Source organism: Chiloscyllium plagiosum, unplaced genomic scaffold, assembly GCF_037043375.1.
Source record: "Chiloscyllium plagiosum isolate Xiang-an unplaced genomic scaffold, Cpla_swu_hap1 HiC_scaffold_9, whole genome shotgun sequence".
Taxonomy (NCBI): Eukaryota; Metazoa; Chordata; class Chondrichthyes; order Orectolobiformes; family Hemiscylliidae; genus Chiloscyllium; species Chiloscyllium plagiosum.
This window is the reverse complement of record NW_028270147.1, coordinates 71,107,242-71,127,417: the sequence shown is the minus strand read 5'-3', so window position 1 is coordinate 71,127,417 and position 20,176 is coordinate 71,107,242. Positions and strand designations below refer to the sequence as shown.

Genomic DNA, 20,176 nt, shown 5'->3' with positions numbered 1-20,176 from the left:
GATATTGCTGCTGAACAGTTCAGTTTCTGACATTATGCTGTTGGAATAATCTCAAGCAGCTGCATTGTCATTTCTCAGTTAACCGATCATATAACTAGGAACTCAATATCACATAAAGTTTTCCCTATGCTGCCTGTCTTGCTACTCTACCTTCAGCCTGATTACTACCTACAGTAAGAAAAGTAGAAAAAATGATTTTCTTTCGTCTGCAACTCATTCGCGTTTTCCACCAATGTGTTAATTCGTGTTGGTATATAAATTGTGGGTTAAGGTTTCTATTCTTTGTGTGAGTGCCTAGATAGCAATTATTGGTGGGCTCTTTTCCTATTGAGGAGAATGGCATCACATTTTAACTTGAGCCTGTTGTGGCCCAATTTTGAGACAAATATGCTTTCCAATAGATATCACTGGATATGTTCAACTGGAGAGATTTGGGCTGATTTTCCCCTTCTTACCCAGGGGTACAGGTACATTAATGTAATTCTCCAAAAGTCCTATGTTATACTGATTTATTACTGTTTATTACTGTTAAATCCACTGCTTGCCCTAAGTTACTACCAAGAAACCCACAACCAGGTTTCTATTATCCTTTATAAATCTCTTTGCCAACCCTCCATTAATCCTTCTGTGTTTCACTGCCAACTCTATTATTCTTAATATGTCTCCCTGCCATTGGCCTACCTATATTGTCCTTTAGGTAACTCACTGCCAGCCCCTCTTTATTCTGTGTGGCTCCTCCCACTGCCAACTCCATGACATCCTCTGACTTACAGTATCTGACTAATTTTCAGATCTTTAAGGGGAGATATTCCTGGCTGACTGTCAGGTGTACTGTATCGCCTGGTGATATCACCCAGTCAATTTTGGGAAGTCAGTATAAAAAAGTACATGAAATTTTCTTCCTTTCAGTTTCATGGAGGATAATCAGGTGTGTTCCGTTACTGACCAACTTAACTTTATGATATTGACTGTCTAGATCATTCACTGCACTTGATAACAGGGCAGGAAAATCTCTCCAATCATGTTACTCCTTGTTCCCTCCATATAACTCATTACCATCTGTTCATACTCTCTGTAGAGCTCACTGACAACATGTTACAGTGTGTTAGGCTATTAGACTTCTGTAATTGTTACCCTCTTTATAATTTCCGGCCAGTCTTATAATATTCTCTGTATAGTTCAGTATTATCTTATATGTGGGCAGTAATAGTTCTGTATTATATTGTAGTTAATTTTTAAAAAATTGCTCACAGTGTGTGAATATCACTGATTAGGCAAACATGTATAGCCAAGCATTAACTCTGGAGAAGGTATTAGTTAACTGCATTCTTGAACCATTACATTTCATGTGATGCATTTTGGTAGGAAGAGCATGGACAGATAATATAAAATAGAGGTTACAATTCTTGCAGAGGAGATTGGATGTATATATGCATAGATCACTGAAAGTGGCAGGATAGGTGGAATTAATAAAATGTACAGTAGCATCTGCTTTATTAATTGCCACACAGAGTACAAGAGCAAGGAAACTATGCAAACTTATACAAGACACTTCTTAGACTTCAGCTTGAGTATTGTGTACAGTTCTGGATTCCACACTATAGGAAGGATATAAATGTATTGGAGAGAGTGCAGTAGAGATTTACAAAAGTGGTTCCAGGGATGAGAAAATTCAGTAATAAGGATAGATTGGAGAGCTTGGGAATGTCTCCCTGGAGAGAAAATAACTAAGAGGTGATCTTATGGTATTTTTCAAAATTATAAGCATTCTCCTTGGAGTAGATAGGGAGAAATAAAAGGATAGAGAATGAGAGGGCAGAGATTCAAAATGATTGTAAACATAGCAAGTATGAGGTAAGGAAAATACATTTTCACACTAGTGATTTGGATCTGTAATGCACTGCCTGGAAATGTGGTGAAGGTAGAATCATTTGAGGCATTCAAGAGGGCATTGGATGATTATTTGAATAGGAATAAGGTGCAAAAGTATGGGGAAACAGCAGGTGAATGACACCAAGTCAGGATGCTTGTTGGAGAGCTAACACAAACATGTTGGGCTGAATAGCTTCCTTATGAGCCGTAGCAATTCCGTAGGGACACACCAACAGCATTGTTAGGAAGGGAGTTCCAGGATTTTTGATAACGAAGGATTGGTGATATAGTTCCAAGTCAGGATATTTTGTGGCTTGGAGGGGAACTTGCCGATGATGATGCTTCAGGCTGCCCTTTAAGAATAAGAATTACTATATAACTCAGTGACAGCTTTTAAGTACGCTTTAAATAATTCCTGAACCCACAAAGGGAGATTGTTGGGTCCCCATTCATTTTTTTATGGTGCTCTGTAAAGGTAGTATTAAAGGACAAACTGTTGGAATAAATACTGATTATTTGGGTGAGAATCTCTACATGTGTAAGATGATGAGGTCAGGTAAGCAAGTTTAAAGTGCAAAAGGATGTTTTGATAGCTATATTTGATAATATAATTCCTATCATAGCAACAATGTACCTTTATATAACATATTTAATGTAGAAATGTAATGAGGCAAGAATAAACAGTAAATCACTGAAGGGAATATTGGATGAAATAGGAAAGCTTAGCCAAAATGATTAATGATACAGTAGAGATGGAAAGTCAGATAGGTTTAGGGAGGGAATGTCAAATCATTGAGCTTAAAAGGCTGAAATCACAGTCTCCAAAGTTATAACAGATGGACAGGATGGGGGGGTGGGGAGGGAGGGAGGGAACACGTTGGAAGCCAGAGCTGAGAGTCAGTTTTTGGAGAATAATAAGACTGCAGTTGCTGACATGGGTAGGTAGGGAGAAGTTCATGACAGAATTTCAATGTGAATGAATCAGCAGTTTTATGGATCAGCAAGTACAGGAGCAGTGGGTGAGCAAGATTCAGGCATCAGAATTTTAGATGAGTTGAGGATGGAAGATTACAGATTATTGGATGGTTGGAAATATGGTGTCTGGATATGGCAAAGGCAGAATGAGGATTTTAACAGTAGATTTTAATTTTGTTTGACAAATTAGACACACTATAACCTGAACTCCTTAGTCATGTACTTCTCAATTCCTCATTGGGAAGAGCATTTATCCACAAAGTTATTTCAAGTTACGTTGGTAGCAGAATTATAACTGCCTAAGTAATATGTCACTGTCTCTCCAGATCTGCTGTTGTACAAGCAGTGTTAGCATTGTGGCAAAGTATGTCATAAATTGAAGGAAATGGATGGACAATGTTAACTATTGCTTGGTCTCCTTGGAGGCAGACTGATACTTAAATTTAAAACTAGAACAAAATGCTTGCCATAATATGTTTTATGAATGACACAAAGTTTGCAAATTGAAGAATAAAACAAAAAAAAAACTGGAAGATAAGAAGTTCTATAAATTTTAGATAAGGGAAAAGAAAGGATTGGATTAGGAAACAATGGTTTGGGTCGTAACGAAGATAGAAGCAGAGAAATAGGAAATGTGGAAATAGGAGTTCAGAGAAAGGAATGACCATCCTACCACTGATAAATACAGCACAAGGTTGCAACAGAGAGAAAATTTAGAGGCCAAATGTGAAAGGATGATCAATTAGCAGACAATATAATTTATTCTTTGAAAATACAATACACTGTGCAAATGAGTTGCAAGAGGAACCTCAGAATTTCTTCCCTGGGGTGGGGAGTCCAGAACTAGAGGACATAGGTTTGGGGTAAGAGGGGAAAGATCTAAAAGGAACCTAAGGGACAACGTTTTCACGCAGAGGGTGGTACATATATGGAATGAGCTGCCAGAGAAGTGGTGGAGACTAGTACAATTGCAACATTTAAAAGGCACCTGGATGGGTATATGAATAGGAAGGGTTTGGAGGGATATGGGCCAGATGCTGGCAGGTGGGACTAGCTTGGGTTGGGATATCTGGTCAGCATGGACGAATTGGACCGAGGGGTCTGTTTCTGTGCTGTACATCTCTATGACTCTATATGTAAGCATTGGATGAACTTAAACTTAGAAAGTTAAGATTTATTGAGGGAAAGGGAAACATTCAATATAAAACAGAAAAGGTCTTCATGAGCTAAGGATAATGATTGATGTGTGAGTCTTTGTGAACGATAGGTTTTTGCATTTGTGGATGTATTGTAATAATTTCTGTTATTTGGGGATATTGTCTGTTTAAATGCCAAAATAAATAGCTCAACAACCATTGGTGCTGCCAACAGCCAATCTTTAAACCATTAAGTAGAATTCTAGACTATATATGTTAATAACTTTGACTTCCCACTGGGTTGTGATTTGACTTTTTCTGAGATTTCCTGGTTGGCTCTGTTTGGAGAACAAGATGTGATTTTAGGATCATGTTGAATGTTTAAGTGTTTTGTTGGGTTTTTATGCAGGTTCATTTTATTACATGAAAAATGTATTTGTAAATCTAACCTGTCAGATTATAAACTTGCAATCACAATTGGTCAACTCAGTATGTGAAGCACTTCTACCTCCTTTGGTTACCCCATCTTATTGCAAACATTAATATTTATGAAACAGATAATAAAGCAAATCAGGTGGAACACCTTATTGTAGAATAAGCTACCGTTTCTGGACTAAGGGTGGATTTGGGGAGATAATGAGGAGGAAGAGAGATGAGTTGAAGTTGTTAAAAATAATGAACTTGTTACGCTCATTGACTTTTCCATTCCCAGAAGATTCTCATGTTGTTCAAACAAAATTATAGATGTAAGTTGCTCTAAAGTTGTCAATATATTGCTTATTGGTGATATAATTATACATTTCATTTTTAATTCACTAGTGGAACATGGGCATTGCTGGCTGGCTAGCATTTATTGCTTGTCCCTAGATATACTTAGAGTTACCTTCTTGAACTGCTGCAGTCCATGTGCTGTAGATAGGCTCACAATGCTCTTGGGGAGGGAATTCCTGGCTCTTTCTCTACTTGTTTCTTAAATTACAATAAAATAATAAATGCATTTAAATCTGTGTGCCATATGAATCTTTGAACTGCAAAGTCCATACAGATTTAGAGGGAAAGATTGCAATCTAAATGTTTTTAATTAAAGTTTTACCATTATCTCTGTGTTTCCTTATAATGACGGGGACAACCTGGGAGCAGACATTTTGTGTGGAACATAAGATCTTGGCTGATCTGGTTGTGGCATCAACTCCACTTTCTTGTCCACTTTAGCAGCTGCATGAGTGCCACAGTCGCCTCGCCTAAAGATAATCCCCACAATATTCATTGATCCAGGCACTCACCTATAGAAGCTTCATGCCACCAGAAGTTGACATTGTGCCCTTCGTGGCCCAAGGAGCAGAGAAATCATTTTGTTTTGCACAACATTTATCTACATACACATAAATTGAAGTGTTACCTTGGTGAAGCTACCACACAAGACTTTTTGCATGCCAAACAGCATAAGCAGCAAGTGATAGATAGAGCAAAGTGATCCAACAATTAATGGATTAGACCTAAGCTCTGCAGTCCTACCACATCCAGCTGTGAATGGCAGTGGGCAATTAAACAACTCACTGGAGGAGGAGGCTCCACAAATATCCCCTCCTTCAATGATGGTAGAGCCCAACTCATCAGTGCAAAAGGTAAGGCTGAAGCTTTTGCGCAATCTTCAGCCGGAAGTGCACGGTGGATGATTCAACTTGGCCTCCTGCAGTGGCGCCAGCGTCACAGATACCAGCATCAGCCAATTTGATTTACTCCATGTCTTATCAAGAAATGGTTGGAGGCATTGGATACTGCAAAGGCTGTGTGCCCTGACAACATTTCAGCAATATGACTGAAGTTTTATGCTTAAACATGTTCCACCCCTAACAAAGATGTTTAAGTAAAGTTACAACACTGGCATCGCCTGACAATGTAGAAGGTTGCCTAGGTAAGACAATCCAACCTGGAAATTACTGCTCCATCAGTCTACTCTTGATTACTGGTAAAATGATGGAGTGTGTCACAAACAGTGATATCAGGCAATATCAGCTCAGCAATCACCTTCTCATTGATGCCTAGTTTGGGTTCCACCAGGCATTCTCAACACTGACCTCGTTTACAACCTTGGTTCAAATAGGAATGAAAGCGTTGCATTCCAGAGGTGAGGTGAGAGCGACCGCCCTTGACATTAAGGCTGCATTCGACTAAGTGTGACATCAAGAAACCCCAGCAAAACTAGAACCAATGGAAATCACAGGGCAAACTCTCCCATTGGAACATGGTTGTGGTTATTGGAGATCAGTCATCTCAACTCTAGAACATCTCTGCAGGAGTTCGTCAGAGTAGTGTCCTAGGCCCAACCATCTTCAGCTGCTTCATCAATGATATTCCCTTCATCATTAGGTCAGAAATGGAGATATTTGCTGATGATTGCACAATGTTCAGCTCCATTTACGACTCCTCAGAGACTGAAGCGTACCAAGTTCAAATGCATCAAGATTCGGACAATATCCAGACTTGGACTGACAAATGACAAATGCCACTTGTGTGGTACAAATGGTTATGACCAACGCAAGTAAAATACAGTCTAAATACTGCCCCTTGAAATTCAATTGTGTTACCATTACTGAATCTGTCACTATCAACATCATGGAGATTACCATGGGCCAGAAATTCAACTGGACTCACCACACAAAAACAGTGGCTACAAGAACAGGTCAGATGCTAGGAGTACTGCAGTGAGTAACTCACCTCTTGACTGTCCAAAAGCTGGCCCCCATCTACAAGGCACAAGTCAGGAATATGATGGAATCCTCCCCGTTTGCCTGGATGAGCGCTGCTCCAACAACAATCAAGAAGCTTGACACCATCCAGGACAATGGAGTCAGCTTGATAGGCACCACATCCATGAGCATCCGTTCCCTTCACCATCGATGCTCAAGCTGCAGTAGTGTGTACATCCTACAAGAAGAACTGCAGAAATTCATCAAAAATCTTTAGGCAGTGCATTCCAAACCTATGACCACATCCATCTAGAAAGACAAGGGCAGCAGATACATGGAATACCACTGCCATTCCAAGCCACTCATCATCTTAATTTGGAAATATATTGCTGATCCTTCACTGTTGCTGGGTCAAAATCCTAGAACTCCTCCCCAGTGGCATTGTGGGTCAACCTATAGCATGTGGATTTGCAGCAGTTCAAGAAGGCAGCTCAGCACCATTTTCTCAAAGGCAATTAGTGACAGGCAATAAATGCTGCCTAGCCAGCGGCACCCACATCCCATGAGTGAATAACTAAAAATACAATCCATTTAATGTGCAATCTTGTTGCCAACCAGCTATTTATTCAATTTCATTTTCATCCCAGGGCTTCATTTGTATGCCATGGGAAAGTAAGGTATGCAGTTAATGGAGATCAGAGTTGGGAGTGTGTTGCTGAAAAAGCACAGCAGGTCAGGCAGCAACTGAGGAGCAGGAGAATTGACGTTTTGGGCCGGAGCCCTTCATCAGGAATGTCATTCCTGATGAAGGGCTCTGGCCTGAAACATTGATTTTCCTACTCCTCGGATGCTGCCTGACCTGCTGCGCTTTTCCAGCAACACACTCCCCACTACATTTGTATGCCTTCTATGTACCACCATTGACAACAGGTTGTGAACCATTCTTCTTAGTCGTTGGAAGCATACAACCCAGAGAAATCAAACGAAATGGACAGAAAATATATTGTTAAAAATGTTCTACTGCCGAATAATACAATTATCCCATAGATCCTGGCAACCTTTTGCAGGGAAAAATAGAATTACTTATAATTGCAATTGTATTCTCTGCAGATCATAGTTCCTCTTACTGTTACGCTTTTTAACATTCAATCGATTCAAGAAAAATACAGCAAATGCAGCCAAATGTTTCTCATATATCAACATTATTGGAATGAATTCAGCAATTCTTTCCAAATTATTTTTACCACATTCTTATAGCACCTAGGATCTAGTGACTTAAACATTGTTTGGATAATGCACTGAATAAAAGTCATGTCCTTGAGGTTTGTATTCACTCACAATATTCTTGAAGAGGTTTAGTTTCCACCGTTTGTTTTTAAGAAACATCTCATTCTATCCCAGGACAAAATGATGGTAATGAAACAATCTGAATTTTTAACATGCGACTCCCTCTCAAAATACATCACCCTAGAGAAAATGACTTTCAAAATTGTTCAGAATCAGAATTTAAACCAATAAAAATCAGGAATTTGCATTTATATAGCACCTTTTACTTATATAGTTCAGAAAACCAGCTGACTTTGAAATATATTGCCATTCTTTCAGTATGGTTAGTTTAAAATCCTAGAATTCACTCTTAAATGGCATTGAGTGTCCACTCACTGCACGTGAACTGCAGCGGTTCAGGAATAGGGCCTTATAAAGGGCAAATAGGGACAGGCAATAAATGTTGGTCCAGCCAGTGATGCCCACATTCCATGAATGAATTAAAAAATATGGTAGTATATAATATTCCCTTCTCTCTCATTGAGTAAAGAAATAGTTTATATGCACAACAAAAATTTCAAAACCCTCAAATTCTTTACAAAGCATCAAGTTACAAGATGCCCTACCTCTGGAACATTTAACAAGTTCTTTGTTTTACAAAAAAAAGCATGTAGAATCAGACAATTGACTTGTATCCTCCCATTTAGAAATTTCTCTTTGTGTCAACATTTGTTTCACTCATTCCTAGATGATTACATAATTAATGTTTATCCATCTGACATTTGATTGGTGTACAGTCTTTAGTAAGCCAATTGTACAAAATCTCATTTAAAGCATTTGACAAATAGCATCCCATGTTCATTACCAAAACAATAACCAGTGTTCCAGCAGCCAAAGTACATTTAGCAACCCTATTTATGTTAGCAATGTGTGTCCTTTTAAAGCTGTTTTTGTTCATTAGAGCTTTCAGATATTACAATCAGATAGTCGAAATTGAATAATTATAATCCGTTATTTTATCACCATCATGATGTAACCTAGATAATGCAATAGCATTTCTGGAATGAGATTTAAGCAAGCATTTGGATTTAGAGATGAGGTTGCTACCAGTGAGCCAAGACTAACACTATTGTTTTTACTGTGAGGAAGCATTCAGTTGGTACTTTTATAAATATAGATCTCAGATCCTAAATAAAGTTTGACACAATTTCAATAAGGAGCTCAGTGCATAAATAACACTCATAATATTCATTATGGCATGCAGAAGAAAAGTTTCAGGTTCATGCTTTCTGAATTGGTGGAATTCAGCCAGCTTTGAATCAGAAACAAACCCTTTGATCTATGAGTGATGAGAGTTTCCATTACTGATCACTGTCCAGTGACCCCTGCTATTGTCCATGTGTAGGTGTTGAATCAAGAAAGCATTACGCTTCGCTCTGATATCCCTTTCAAAATAAGTAATACATTTCCATCTACACATTTGAACCTTGCCAAGTCTTACTTTTGCAGACATTCAAAGGCAGGACGAGATGGTGAGAGTCAGTTGTGGAGTCATACATGAATTTTGGAAATGGAGTTTTGAAGGGGTAAAAAAAATCCCACTAAATAAAAAGTACCTGTTATTTCTACAGCATTAGTTTTGTAGATAGAGAGTAAGGAAAAAAAAATGTAGAAAACAAATGCTTGTGTATTTGAAGGTTAGTTTCAATGCCATTACTAGAGATTGTGGACTGCATGTGATCTAAGAAAGTTCCAATGTTACTGGAATAAATACTCATTGCACCACAACAGTGATCATCGAATCTAATTATTTCATTGTAATTCATTGGGTAACAACAATGTCATTTTTAAAAACTGTCAGTGGTTGCTGAGATGATGAAAAGCCCTAATTTTCAGAATGGAAGCTGATCTACACTTAACAGTGATTTGTTCTGAATAGTTGCCCTGTTATAAGTCAAGAAAAATAATAATTCAGTTAACTACAACAGATACATTCCTTGTATGATACCCTGGTCGTATATGTTGTCGATAGTTTTGTTTTATATTAAGACAAGGTGAAAGTCCAAGGCCTCTGGTGTAGGACACTACTAAGACGATGTAAATCAGCAAATAATAGGTTAAAGTATATCTGAACATTGCAAGAGGAAGAGAAAGATTGGCAGCAGGGTGGGCATCCATCACTTAAGATTGATGAAATGAATTAATTTCTCAGATGATGTGGTCAGATGTGGTCTTGACTCATACAGAAGAAAAATGTTTATGACAGGATTTTTGGAATCTCGAAGAAACAAGAGAATTAGTTTTGTGTAATCAACTATCACAGTTATACTGCTAAGTGAAGCAAAATAAGAAAACCTGCAATAGGAAGACAGAGTGAGGCAAGAGGTGAGAAAAAAATTTCCTATCGGTTCAAAGGAATAGTAACATCAGTCAGCAGTAATAACTGCTCAAACATCACAGTAGAAAATAAACTCTGCTTTGACTTTCATAGAGTCCCTGCACTTCAGAAAGAGGCCATTTGGCCAATCAAGTCTGCGCCTACCCTCTGAAGAGCATCATCCAAGGCTGGAATTGAACCCAGATCCCTGTAAGGCAACAGTGTTAACCACTGTGCTGCCTGGAACACTTATTTAGCATGAAACAAACTGCGTTTTATTTGACTATTTTCTCTGATCAGGTGCTGTCAAAAGAAAACAAAATTGTATTTTATAAAGTTATTAAACAATGTTAAGTTCTAAGTAAATCACTAATCAAAACCTGACACAATCCTCTCTTGCTGTGGGTTTTTTTTTGTACAAAACAGAAAAAAATGGTTTGGATTGAAAATCTTAAGATTTTCCATGTGTTGTCTGTCTCCAATGTCAGTAGTCTATGACCTGCTCTTTTCTTACTGTTATATAAAGGCCATTTTGTTTATCTGACCTGACAGCAACTACCATGGATATTAGTAAGGTTGCTGAACAGCACACTGCTGCTATTTAGCTCCATAATGGTAAAAAAAAATTTCACTTATTCCATCACAGCTCATTTCCCCCAGAAATGTAACACAGGGCTACAATTGATATTCATTGAGACAGCCTTAGTTTTTCCAGTCTTACTTTTTCTTTTATAGTAGCTATACATTAATGTTAAGAATGTGCTGAATTTTACACTTTCCCAGAAGAAATTATTTGAGTTGGAGGCTGATATTGGGTAATTCCTAAATTATCTATGATTTGAGTTCCACTTACATTATTGCCAATTTTGTAAAGTTTCTTAATTTATCTGAGGGGAAAATAATTCAAAACTAGTATTGACTGGAGGCACTTCTTCCAGCATTTTAGAGAAAGCAAATCTGGTTCTTGTCACTTATAATCCAGTCAAAATATGGAATTGGAAGCAGGTTAAGTAGCAGTCCAAGAATATTTCTTTATCTTGGATAATTTCATGGTGAACTGATGAATGGTTGTATTGTAATACACTAGAAATCTGGTTAAACATGGATCAAGGGATCTAAGTGAAAATATATTATTGCTGGATTGTATAGTTGAACCTCTCAGACAATCAAATATTTAAATTAACTTTATGTCTTGACAGGTGATGTATGACAGTGCTACAGAATCCATCTGATGTATATGCCACCTTGAATTAAGTTATTTAAGACATTTCTATTGCAAATAGAGATTCCAATTGTTTCATCCATGAGCTCATCTTCCCAGAACCTTCCCTGTCAGTTAATTAAGGGAAAGGAATAGTCTGTACAATGAGGTTTGAAAAACTGCGTAAATAATAGCTATAAAGTTCTATTAGTAATAAAATGAGCAGTTAGATCACTTTGAAGTGACAGTAACATATAATTATATACTTGAACTGATTGCTGACAACGGTGTTGTGAGTGTTAAGCTTAATGCGGGATTTATTGACTTTGCAAAGAAGCAAAACCAAACTGAAAAGGTACCTATTCACAAATCTATTCATGGTATATTGATTTGTGTTATATTGGATTTGGTCTCTATATTTTTGGAAACAAAGATAATCACAATCTATGATTTTTAAAGCGTGGAAACGAATTGTCAGTAAGTGTAAAGAATCCACTATTTTTTATTCTAAGGGTACAAATCACTTTTTCTTTGTTCCAATTTATGCATTCTCTACATTTCACATGCTCAGCAAATCTCAGTTTGTGAGGTGGCTGAACTGTGGAAGACTTATCTGGTTCTCCCTCCCCTCTGACATTTGGGAGACAACTGACCTCATTCCTTTCCTGAAACACAAAAAAAAGGATGTGGATAGGAGAGGGTGTGGTGACAGTGTTAAAGATAGAATTGATCCTTAATACTGTACGTACGCCAGATAGAATATATTTGTTGATTAATCCACTTTGTAGAAAAAATACCAAGATAAAGAAGAGTACAAGTTAAATTGGGTAAGGGCCAATTTTACTAAGCCAACGGTGATTTGGCAGAAGTGAACTGGAAATGGTTACTTAAGGTAAATCAATATGAGAGCAGTGTGATAAGTTGAAGGAAAAGTTAGAGAGGGTTCAGAACAAATGCTCCAACAACTAAAAAGGGGAGAAACTCCAAAATCTAGACCCTCTCAGATATTAAAGTATGTTCATAGTGTGATAGCAAAAACAAAGAAACATATGCCAGGTATTGAAAGTTCAATACTGCAGAAAGCCTAGAAGAAAATAGAAACTGCAGGATTGAAATTTAAAGGAAATTAGGAGAGTAAGGAGAAGGCATGGAATTTTTTAGCAAGTCAATTTGAGGAAAACCCCAAGGTAATTTTACAAATACCTAAAGAACAGATAGATAATTAAGGAAAGTGTAGGGTTGTTTTGAGACCAAAACGTTAACGTGTGCACAGGCAGTTTATCTATTTGAAAATAGATAAACTGCCAGGGTGAGGTGAGATGCATCCAGGCTACGAAGAGAAGTGAGGAAATGCCAGAGACTCTGACCATCGTTTCAATCCTCTCTAGCTGCAAGAATGGTGTCAGGAGACTGACGGACATCCAATGTTACACCATTGTTTTAAAGGGGAGGCAGGGATGGACCCAATAATTACAGGTCAGTCAGCTTAACTTTGATGACAGCTTAAATCATCATTTAGAATAGCATATTAATCAAGGACAGTCAGCATGGAGTTTTTAAATGAATGTCATTTATGACCACTGAATTACTTCAGCAAACAACAAGAAGGATCAATGAGAACTGCATTTGATGTAGCCCCTTTGGATTTTAGGAAGTGTCTTGACAGTCCAGCATGGTCGACTGGTCAGAAAAGTAACAGCCCATAAGATCCAAGTGCAAATAATACGTTGGATCCAAAATCAGCTCAAAGGCAAGAAACAAAGGGAAAGGGTTGATGGGTTCTTTGAGAATAGAGGGCTGTTTTCAGTGGGGAAAGCAGGGTTCACTACTGTGCCTCTTAACTTTTGTGGCTTTTTTCAATGAATTGGACTTAAGTAAGGAATCATAATTAAGAAGCATGCAGATGTTATAAAATTGATTGTGAGGAACCAAAGTCTGGAATACAGAAAGATATCATTGGACTGGCCAGGTGGGCAGAAAAGTGATGAATAGAATTCAATTCAGAAAGGTGCACGGTAATTCATTTGGAGACAGCAAGCAATACAAGGATATATTCAATAAATGGTATGATATTGAGAATTGTGAAGGAGCAGAGATTTCAAATGCTTTAGGTTGTGTGTTCACAGATCTCCCAAAGCACCAGGGCAGTGTCAATGAACTGGCTATGAAGTTCTATAGGGTATTGTTCTTTTTGATTCAGTCATAGAGCATCAGAGCAGAAGGTTACTTGCACTGTTTTGAACAAAGGTGGCTAAGGGAAGATTTAGTTGATGTGCAAGAATTATGAGGCGCCATGTGAAGTTGATGGGAAGAATCTGATTCCCTTGGTGTGAGGTCATAAACCAGGGGATGTAAATTTAAAGAAACCGGCAAAATGATTAGAGAGGGGTTGAGAATTTTCACTTTTAATCCAATGTTTCATTTTTAAAATTTCCATTCAGTACCTGATTTGCCATTGAAGGCACTCCAATTATTTCACTTTACACAGTCTCCTTTGTTTATTTCTTAATCCACAGATCTTGATAAAAGAAATATATACTTTCTCATTCGTATATCGAGGACCCAAATTAATTTGGGTCACAATGGTGACATCAATTTATACTTTCAGCAACTGACATAGGCAAAGAAAAGGAGTTGTAAAGTATAGGAAAATGTATAACTACCCAGAAGTACCACAAGATGCCCTGCTCCAGCAAAGTCCAGGCTACTATCTATTCCACTGAGCCACTGGTTTCTATTAAACACCCTATTTGATGGTTTCATGCCAAAAAAATTGGAGTGCAGCTTGGAGAAGAAGGAATGACTTATTAATTGGTATAAACAGGACATAGGCTAAATCAACCCAGACAACAGTCAGATTTGTAGCTACTCATTTAAGTAAAGCCCAAAAGGTTATTAATTTGTCTTTCATGACATTTGGAGAGATCACTTTGAGAATAAAATGCCCTCTATGTGTGTGATTTAAATCAGCTTAGGTAATGTATGTTTTTGAAAGAGTTGATGAAGCGTAATTCAGCAAAAACAAACCAATTCAATCTTGTGCTGTTCTAGGACATGTCAGTGTTGAAAGGTTGAATTAATGGCACAGATTTTTTTTCTTTCATCTCTGAGTTAGTACAGATGTTAAGCTGTGGTGATTTACTGGATGAGAACTGTTAGTTTACACTGTGGTCATTGTAGCTAAACTGCCTGTATTAACTATTTCTTCATGGTAATATGTATGTTTTCTTAATACTTTATTGCAGTTCGAAGGCTGTAATAAGGCATTTTCTCGACTAGAAAATCTCAAAATCCACCTGCGGAGCCACACAGGGGAGAAGCCTTACCTTTGCCAACATACTGGCTGCCAGAAGGCTTTCAGCAACTCCAGCGATCGTGCCAAACACCAACGAACGCACCTGGACACGGTAAGTGCTATACAGAATATTTTGCATTACATTGTCATGAGTAGTTATTCAGCACCTTTCCTTTTCTCTTCAGCCAATGAAGGCAAACACACACAAAAAAAAGTGAGAATGCTGAAAATTTGAAAAAAAACCCACTATAGGTACATGGATAGGGGAACTGAAATAAAACTATAAAACAATCTGAGTCAATGCTACTGCAAAAACCAGTTCTGAAGGGTTCGACACAAATTGCTAACAGGCCTTTCTCTTTCAGTTGCTCACTAAACAGATCTAGAATTTCACTAGTCCTGAATATTTAAACCAAGTTTCATGTCAAAGTCAAAGTCAAACTTCACAGTTTCTTTTCTATGGTTCTGATTTCTTTTTTTGTAATGAAGTCCATAGAATGGTATCTGTTATGACTGGACCAGTGCTCTCATCAAGGTTACTTACAGTGGGTGAATGGTAGGAAATAACAATCAGAGTAGTCAAGACTTGTTTAGCTATTTATTTTGATGGGATGAAAGAGCAACCCTATGATTTCCCATAAGGCACCCTTTATAGCACCAGCCACATTGGGAGCACTGAAGTGACCAAATATCCAACTGTGGCCTTAGATGAAGCACTTCAAAAATAACAGCAGCACCCTTTTTTGGCTCAAGACAACTACCTTCTCTTGTATGCTTCATGACAATGGAAGCAAGGAGATCTTGGCCCAGTTCCCCTGGGCTTATTGAATTGCCTTATTTTAGTGGAGTTTGACTAGTGGCAATATGAATGCCTTTGTGCCACTGAACAGTATAACCAACAAATCTTCCTGCTATTCAGTGACTTCTGCTGGAAATAGTGTCCCATAGCTTCCAGGCTATGGCTCATTGGAAATGGGTTATAAATAGGAAAATATACATCATTACCCCACAAGCCCTGAAGCATAGACTTGTGTGGTAATTGCGTGGGAATTTTAAAAACTTCCAACGGGTTGATTTTCACAGCCCTCTACAAAAGTCTCTGCCTTTGGTTTAACTGTAGTGTTCATCATTATGGTGGTTATTGATCTCGTTGGATACGTGGGCCATATCTGTGGGACTGACCTGCATACTTGCCATGGAGATGGTATACAGTTTAATGCCTGGTTTAATTCAGTAATCAGCCATAACTCATCTGAACACTGAAGCCAATGCCATGCCAATAACCCCTTCTCAACCCTAACAGATAACATGACCATCCACCACAATCACCTATCTACTACCTTGACTTAAAACAAATTAAACCTCTACCCCTCCCCACCTGACTTCATCCCTGACTGACTCATATAAGATCCACTCATTTACCTACTGATTCACCCAAACTGCAATGATCCACTTCACCCACAAATATGTCACTCACTCAATCACTCGTCCACTTAATTGCTCACTCATTTATTAACTCACCCCTGAAAGGCTTGGACCTTTAAAGATTTATATGAATATGGCAGCTAGTACCAGGAAAAGGATCTCACTTCTTGTGTCTACCAACCTTCTGTCAGGGATGGCTATGCTACCCTTCAGTGCTCCAAGTGGGATTAGAATTTGTGCTCAGCATTAATTGGTGACAAGATCTGATCCAGTTGTGCAACCCCCAGCCCAGCATAATTGATCCGAGTTAGTTTTTCTTTCTCTCTCTCTCTGGAAAAACTAAAACAGAATGTTGACATGCAAAAACAAAAATGGAATTTTGGCTTGCACAGAAATATATGCGCAGCTGCAGCACACAATGAATTGGAAAGTTGATGATGTCTAGAGACATTTAAAAAATTTAAACCAAAGTGCACACTGACATTCTGTAATTCCGAAAAAGGCACTAATAATGATGAGAGGGTCAGCTACATCCTCCTGTGGGCAGGAGATGAAGGATTAAATTTATTGAACAGTTGGGAGCTTACTTGGTGACAGAAATCTACACAAAACTTTTTGCATGATTTAACATACATCTCTAGCCAATATAAAATCATCGTATCCACTACTATGAATTTTAAGGCTTCAGACAGGAATTGGATGACCTCAACAACTTTATAACAAGATTTAAACATGTAGCCAGAAAGACTAAGTTTACAGACACGGATGAAAGGCCATTGGATCAAGTAATTTGTGATTCTGTGCATGCTGATGTATCGAAACTAATTGGAAAGCACAAGCTCATAATATCAGAGCCACTTGAAGCCACAAGCCAATAAATAAAGTCAATAACCACCATAATGATGAACACTACAGTTAAACCAAAGGCAGGCAGCAAGCTTAATGCGGTGAAATAGCAGAAAAACAAAAAGTACAGCAAACAGAGAGAAGGGTATCCAGGAGATATAGTTGACCATCACAAATTCAATGACAGAAGGAAATTGCCCACATATGAGTCATGATTTGGAGGTGCTGATGTTGGACTGGGGTGTACAAAGTTAAAAATCACACAACACCAGGTTATAGTCCAACAGGTTTAATTGGAGGCACTAGCTAGTGCTTCCAATTAAACCTGTTGGACTATAACCTGGTATTGTGTGATTTTTAACTTTGCCCATGTATGAAACCGTTAGCAAAGCTTGTGTAAAGATTAATCACTGGGAAAAGATATACAGGGTATATTAAGAAAGTGATAAACAAAGTTAGACTAACGGGTTGAATGGGTAAGAAGAGAAACCAAAACATCCATACATGCTTGCGAGTTTGAGAACTCAATTGGTATACAATGTCATGAAATGTCTGGATACAACAGGTTCCAGAGAAAAGAAATTCACACAATCATTTGGATAACAAAGAAGCTGATAAATAAGCCCACAACTATAAATCTGAACCTGAGGACTGAACCTGGAGCACAGAGTTACATCATCCCCCTCAGACTATAGCAAAAGATCTTTCCTGAAAGCTTGAAAGCAAATTGGGTATCCAATTGGTGTTCTGAAATCAAACCAATGTCATGCTGACAGGGTATGGCAAATTGAGATCTGATAGCTAGGACCACCCAAGATCAGAGGGGCACAAAGGAAAAGATATTAACTGTATGTTTTCAATCACTATTCTGGGGTTGAGTGGTTGCACAGAGTTACAGACTATCTCAGTAAACCAGTTCACTTCCATGAAGTGAAGTAGTTGACATTAAGGGTTGAACATATAACAGCTGTTGAAAAATACCCTCCAAGCAAAGAAGATCTGGTGCAAATGCACCTTGAATTCTTTGATGAAACGGTTGACTGATTCAGCCCCCACATAAAGTATCAAAAGTCGCAAGAGATGGAAGAAAACAAAGTAATCATCGAGACCACTTTGCAAATGTTGTTAAATTCCATTGTGGTTAGAAAGAAACCAAATTGAGGTAAATGAATATAAACTCATTGCCACTATGGAAATGTGGTTACAAGAAAATCAAAACTAGGAACTTAACATTCACCAACATTTGACCTTTCAGAGAGACAAGAGGGACAAGAGGGATGGAAAAGGGAATGGGGTAGCATTGTTAATAAGAAATGAAATGAGGACAGTTGTGAGAGATGATCTAGGATCAGATGATGGAGAGTCCATTTGGGTGAATGTTAAAAAAAAGTGAAAGAAGACATTGGTAAAAGTGTGTACACACCCCCAAACAGTAGTCACTCTGTGGAAAAGGCTATAAATCTACAAATAATAGGAGCATTTAAAAAGACCAAAGCAATAATTGGGTCATATGAATCTTCAGCTGGAAATGTGTTGCTGGAAAAGCGCAGCAGGTCAGGCAGCATCCAGGGAACAGGAGAATCGACGTTTCGGGCATAAGCCCTTCTTCGGGCTTATGCCCGAAACGTCGATTCTCCCGTTCCCTGGATGCTGCCTGACCTGCTGCGCTTTTCCAGCAACACATTTCCAGCTCCGATCTCCAGCATCTGCAGACCTCACTTTCTCCTCATATGAATCTTCATGTTGATCAAATCAATCAAATTGGAAAGGGTAGCCAAGAAAACTAATTAATATAGTGCATCAAGGATAGTTTCCGAGAGCAAAATGTCATAGAGCCAACTGCGGAGCAGGCTACCTTGGGTTTAATAATGGGAGAAAGTGAGGACTGCAGATGCTGGAGATCAGAGCTGAAAATGTGTTTCTGGAAAAGTGCAGCAGGTCAGGCAGCATCCAAGGAGCAGGAGAATCGACGTTTCGGCATGAGCCCTTCTTCAGGAATGAGGAAAGTGTGCCAAGCAGGCTAAGATAAAAGGTAGGGAGGAGGAACTTGGGGGGAGGGGTGTTGGAAATGCGATAGGTGGAAGGAGGTTAAGGTGAGGATGATAGGCCGGAGTGGGGGTGGGGGCAGAGAGGTCAGGAAGAAGATTGCAGGTTAGGAAGGAGGTGCTGAGTTCAAGGGTTGGGACTGAGACAAGGTGGGGGGAGGGGAAATGAGGAAACTGGAGAAATCTGAGTTCATCCCTTGTGGTTGGAGGGTTCCTAGGCGGAAGATGAGGCGCTCTTCCTCCAGCCGTCGTGTTGCTGTGGTCTGGCGATGGAGGAGTCCAAGGACCTGCATGTCCTTGGTGGAATGGGAGGGGGAGTTGAAGTGTTGAGCCACGAGGTGGTTGGGTTGGTTGGTCTGGGTGTCCCAGAGGTGTTCTCTGAAATGTTCCGCAAGTAGGCGGCCTGTCTCCCCAATATAGAGGAGGCCACATCGGGTGCAGCGGATGCAATAAATGATGTGTGTGGAGGTGCAGGTGAATTTGTGGCGGATATGGAAGGATCCCTTGGGGCCTAGGAGGGAAGTAAGGGGGAAGGTGTGGGCGCAAGTTTTGCATTTCTTGCAGTTGCAGGGGAAGATGCCGGGAGTGGACGTGGTTGGTGGCGGGGTATGGACCTGACAAGGGAGTCACGGAGGGAGTGGTCTTTTCAGAACGCTGATAGGGGAGGGGAGTTAAATATATTCCTGGTGGTGGGGTCCGTTTGGAGGTGGCGGAAATGACGACGGATGATACAATGTATATGGAGGTTGGTGGGGTGGTAGGTGAGGACCAGTGGGGTTCTGTCCTGGTGGCGATTGGAGGGGCGGGACTCAAGGGCAGAGGAGCGGGAAGTGGAGGAGATGCAGTGGAGAGCATCGTCGACCACGTCTGGGGGGAAATTGCGGTCTTGGGAGATAGGACAAGTTTAATAAATAACCTCCAAGTAAACAATCCCTTAGGAAGTAGTGATCACATATGATAGAATTTAAAAGAAGCTTGGGTCAGAAACAATTGAGTTTAAATTAAATAATGGGAATTACAAAGAAATGAGGTTAGAGTTAGCTAAAGC

General features: G+C 39.1%; 1 protein-coding gene across 3 annotated transcripts in view; it reads left to right on the top strand.

Annotated features, from left to right (window-relative positions):
• The window catches only part of glis1a (GLIS family zinc finger 1a), a 401,984-nt gene that overhangs the window by 277,845 nt on the left and 103,963 nt on the right, over positions 1 to 20,176 (top strand). For all 3 annotated transcript variants that reach the window (XM_087990769.1, XM_087990768.1, XM_087990770.1), the window contains exon 5: positions 14,763 to 14,924. In XM_087990769.1, coding sequence (XP_087846895.1) covers positions 14,763 to 14,924 — 162 coding nt within the window. The remainder of the gene's footprint in view (positions 1 to 14,762; positions 14,925 to 20,176) is intronic.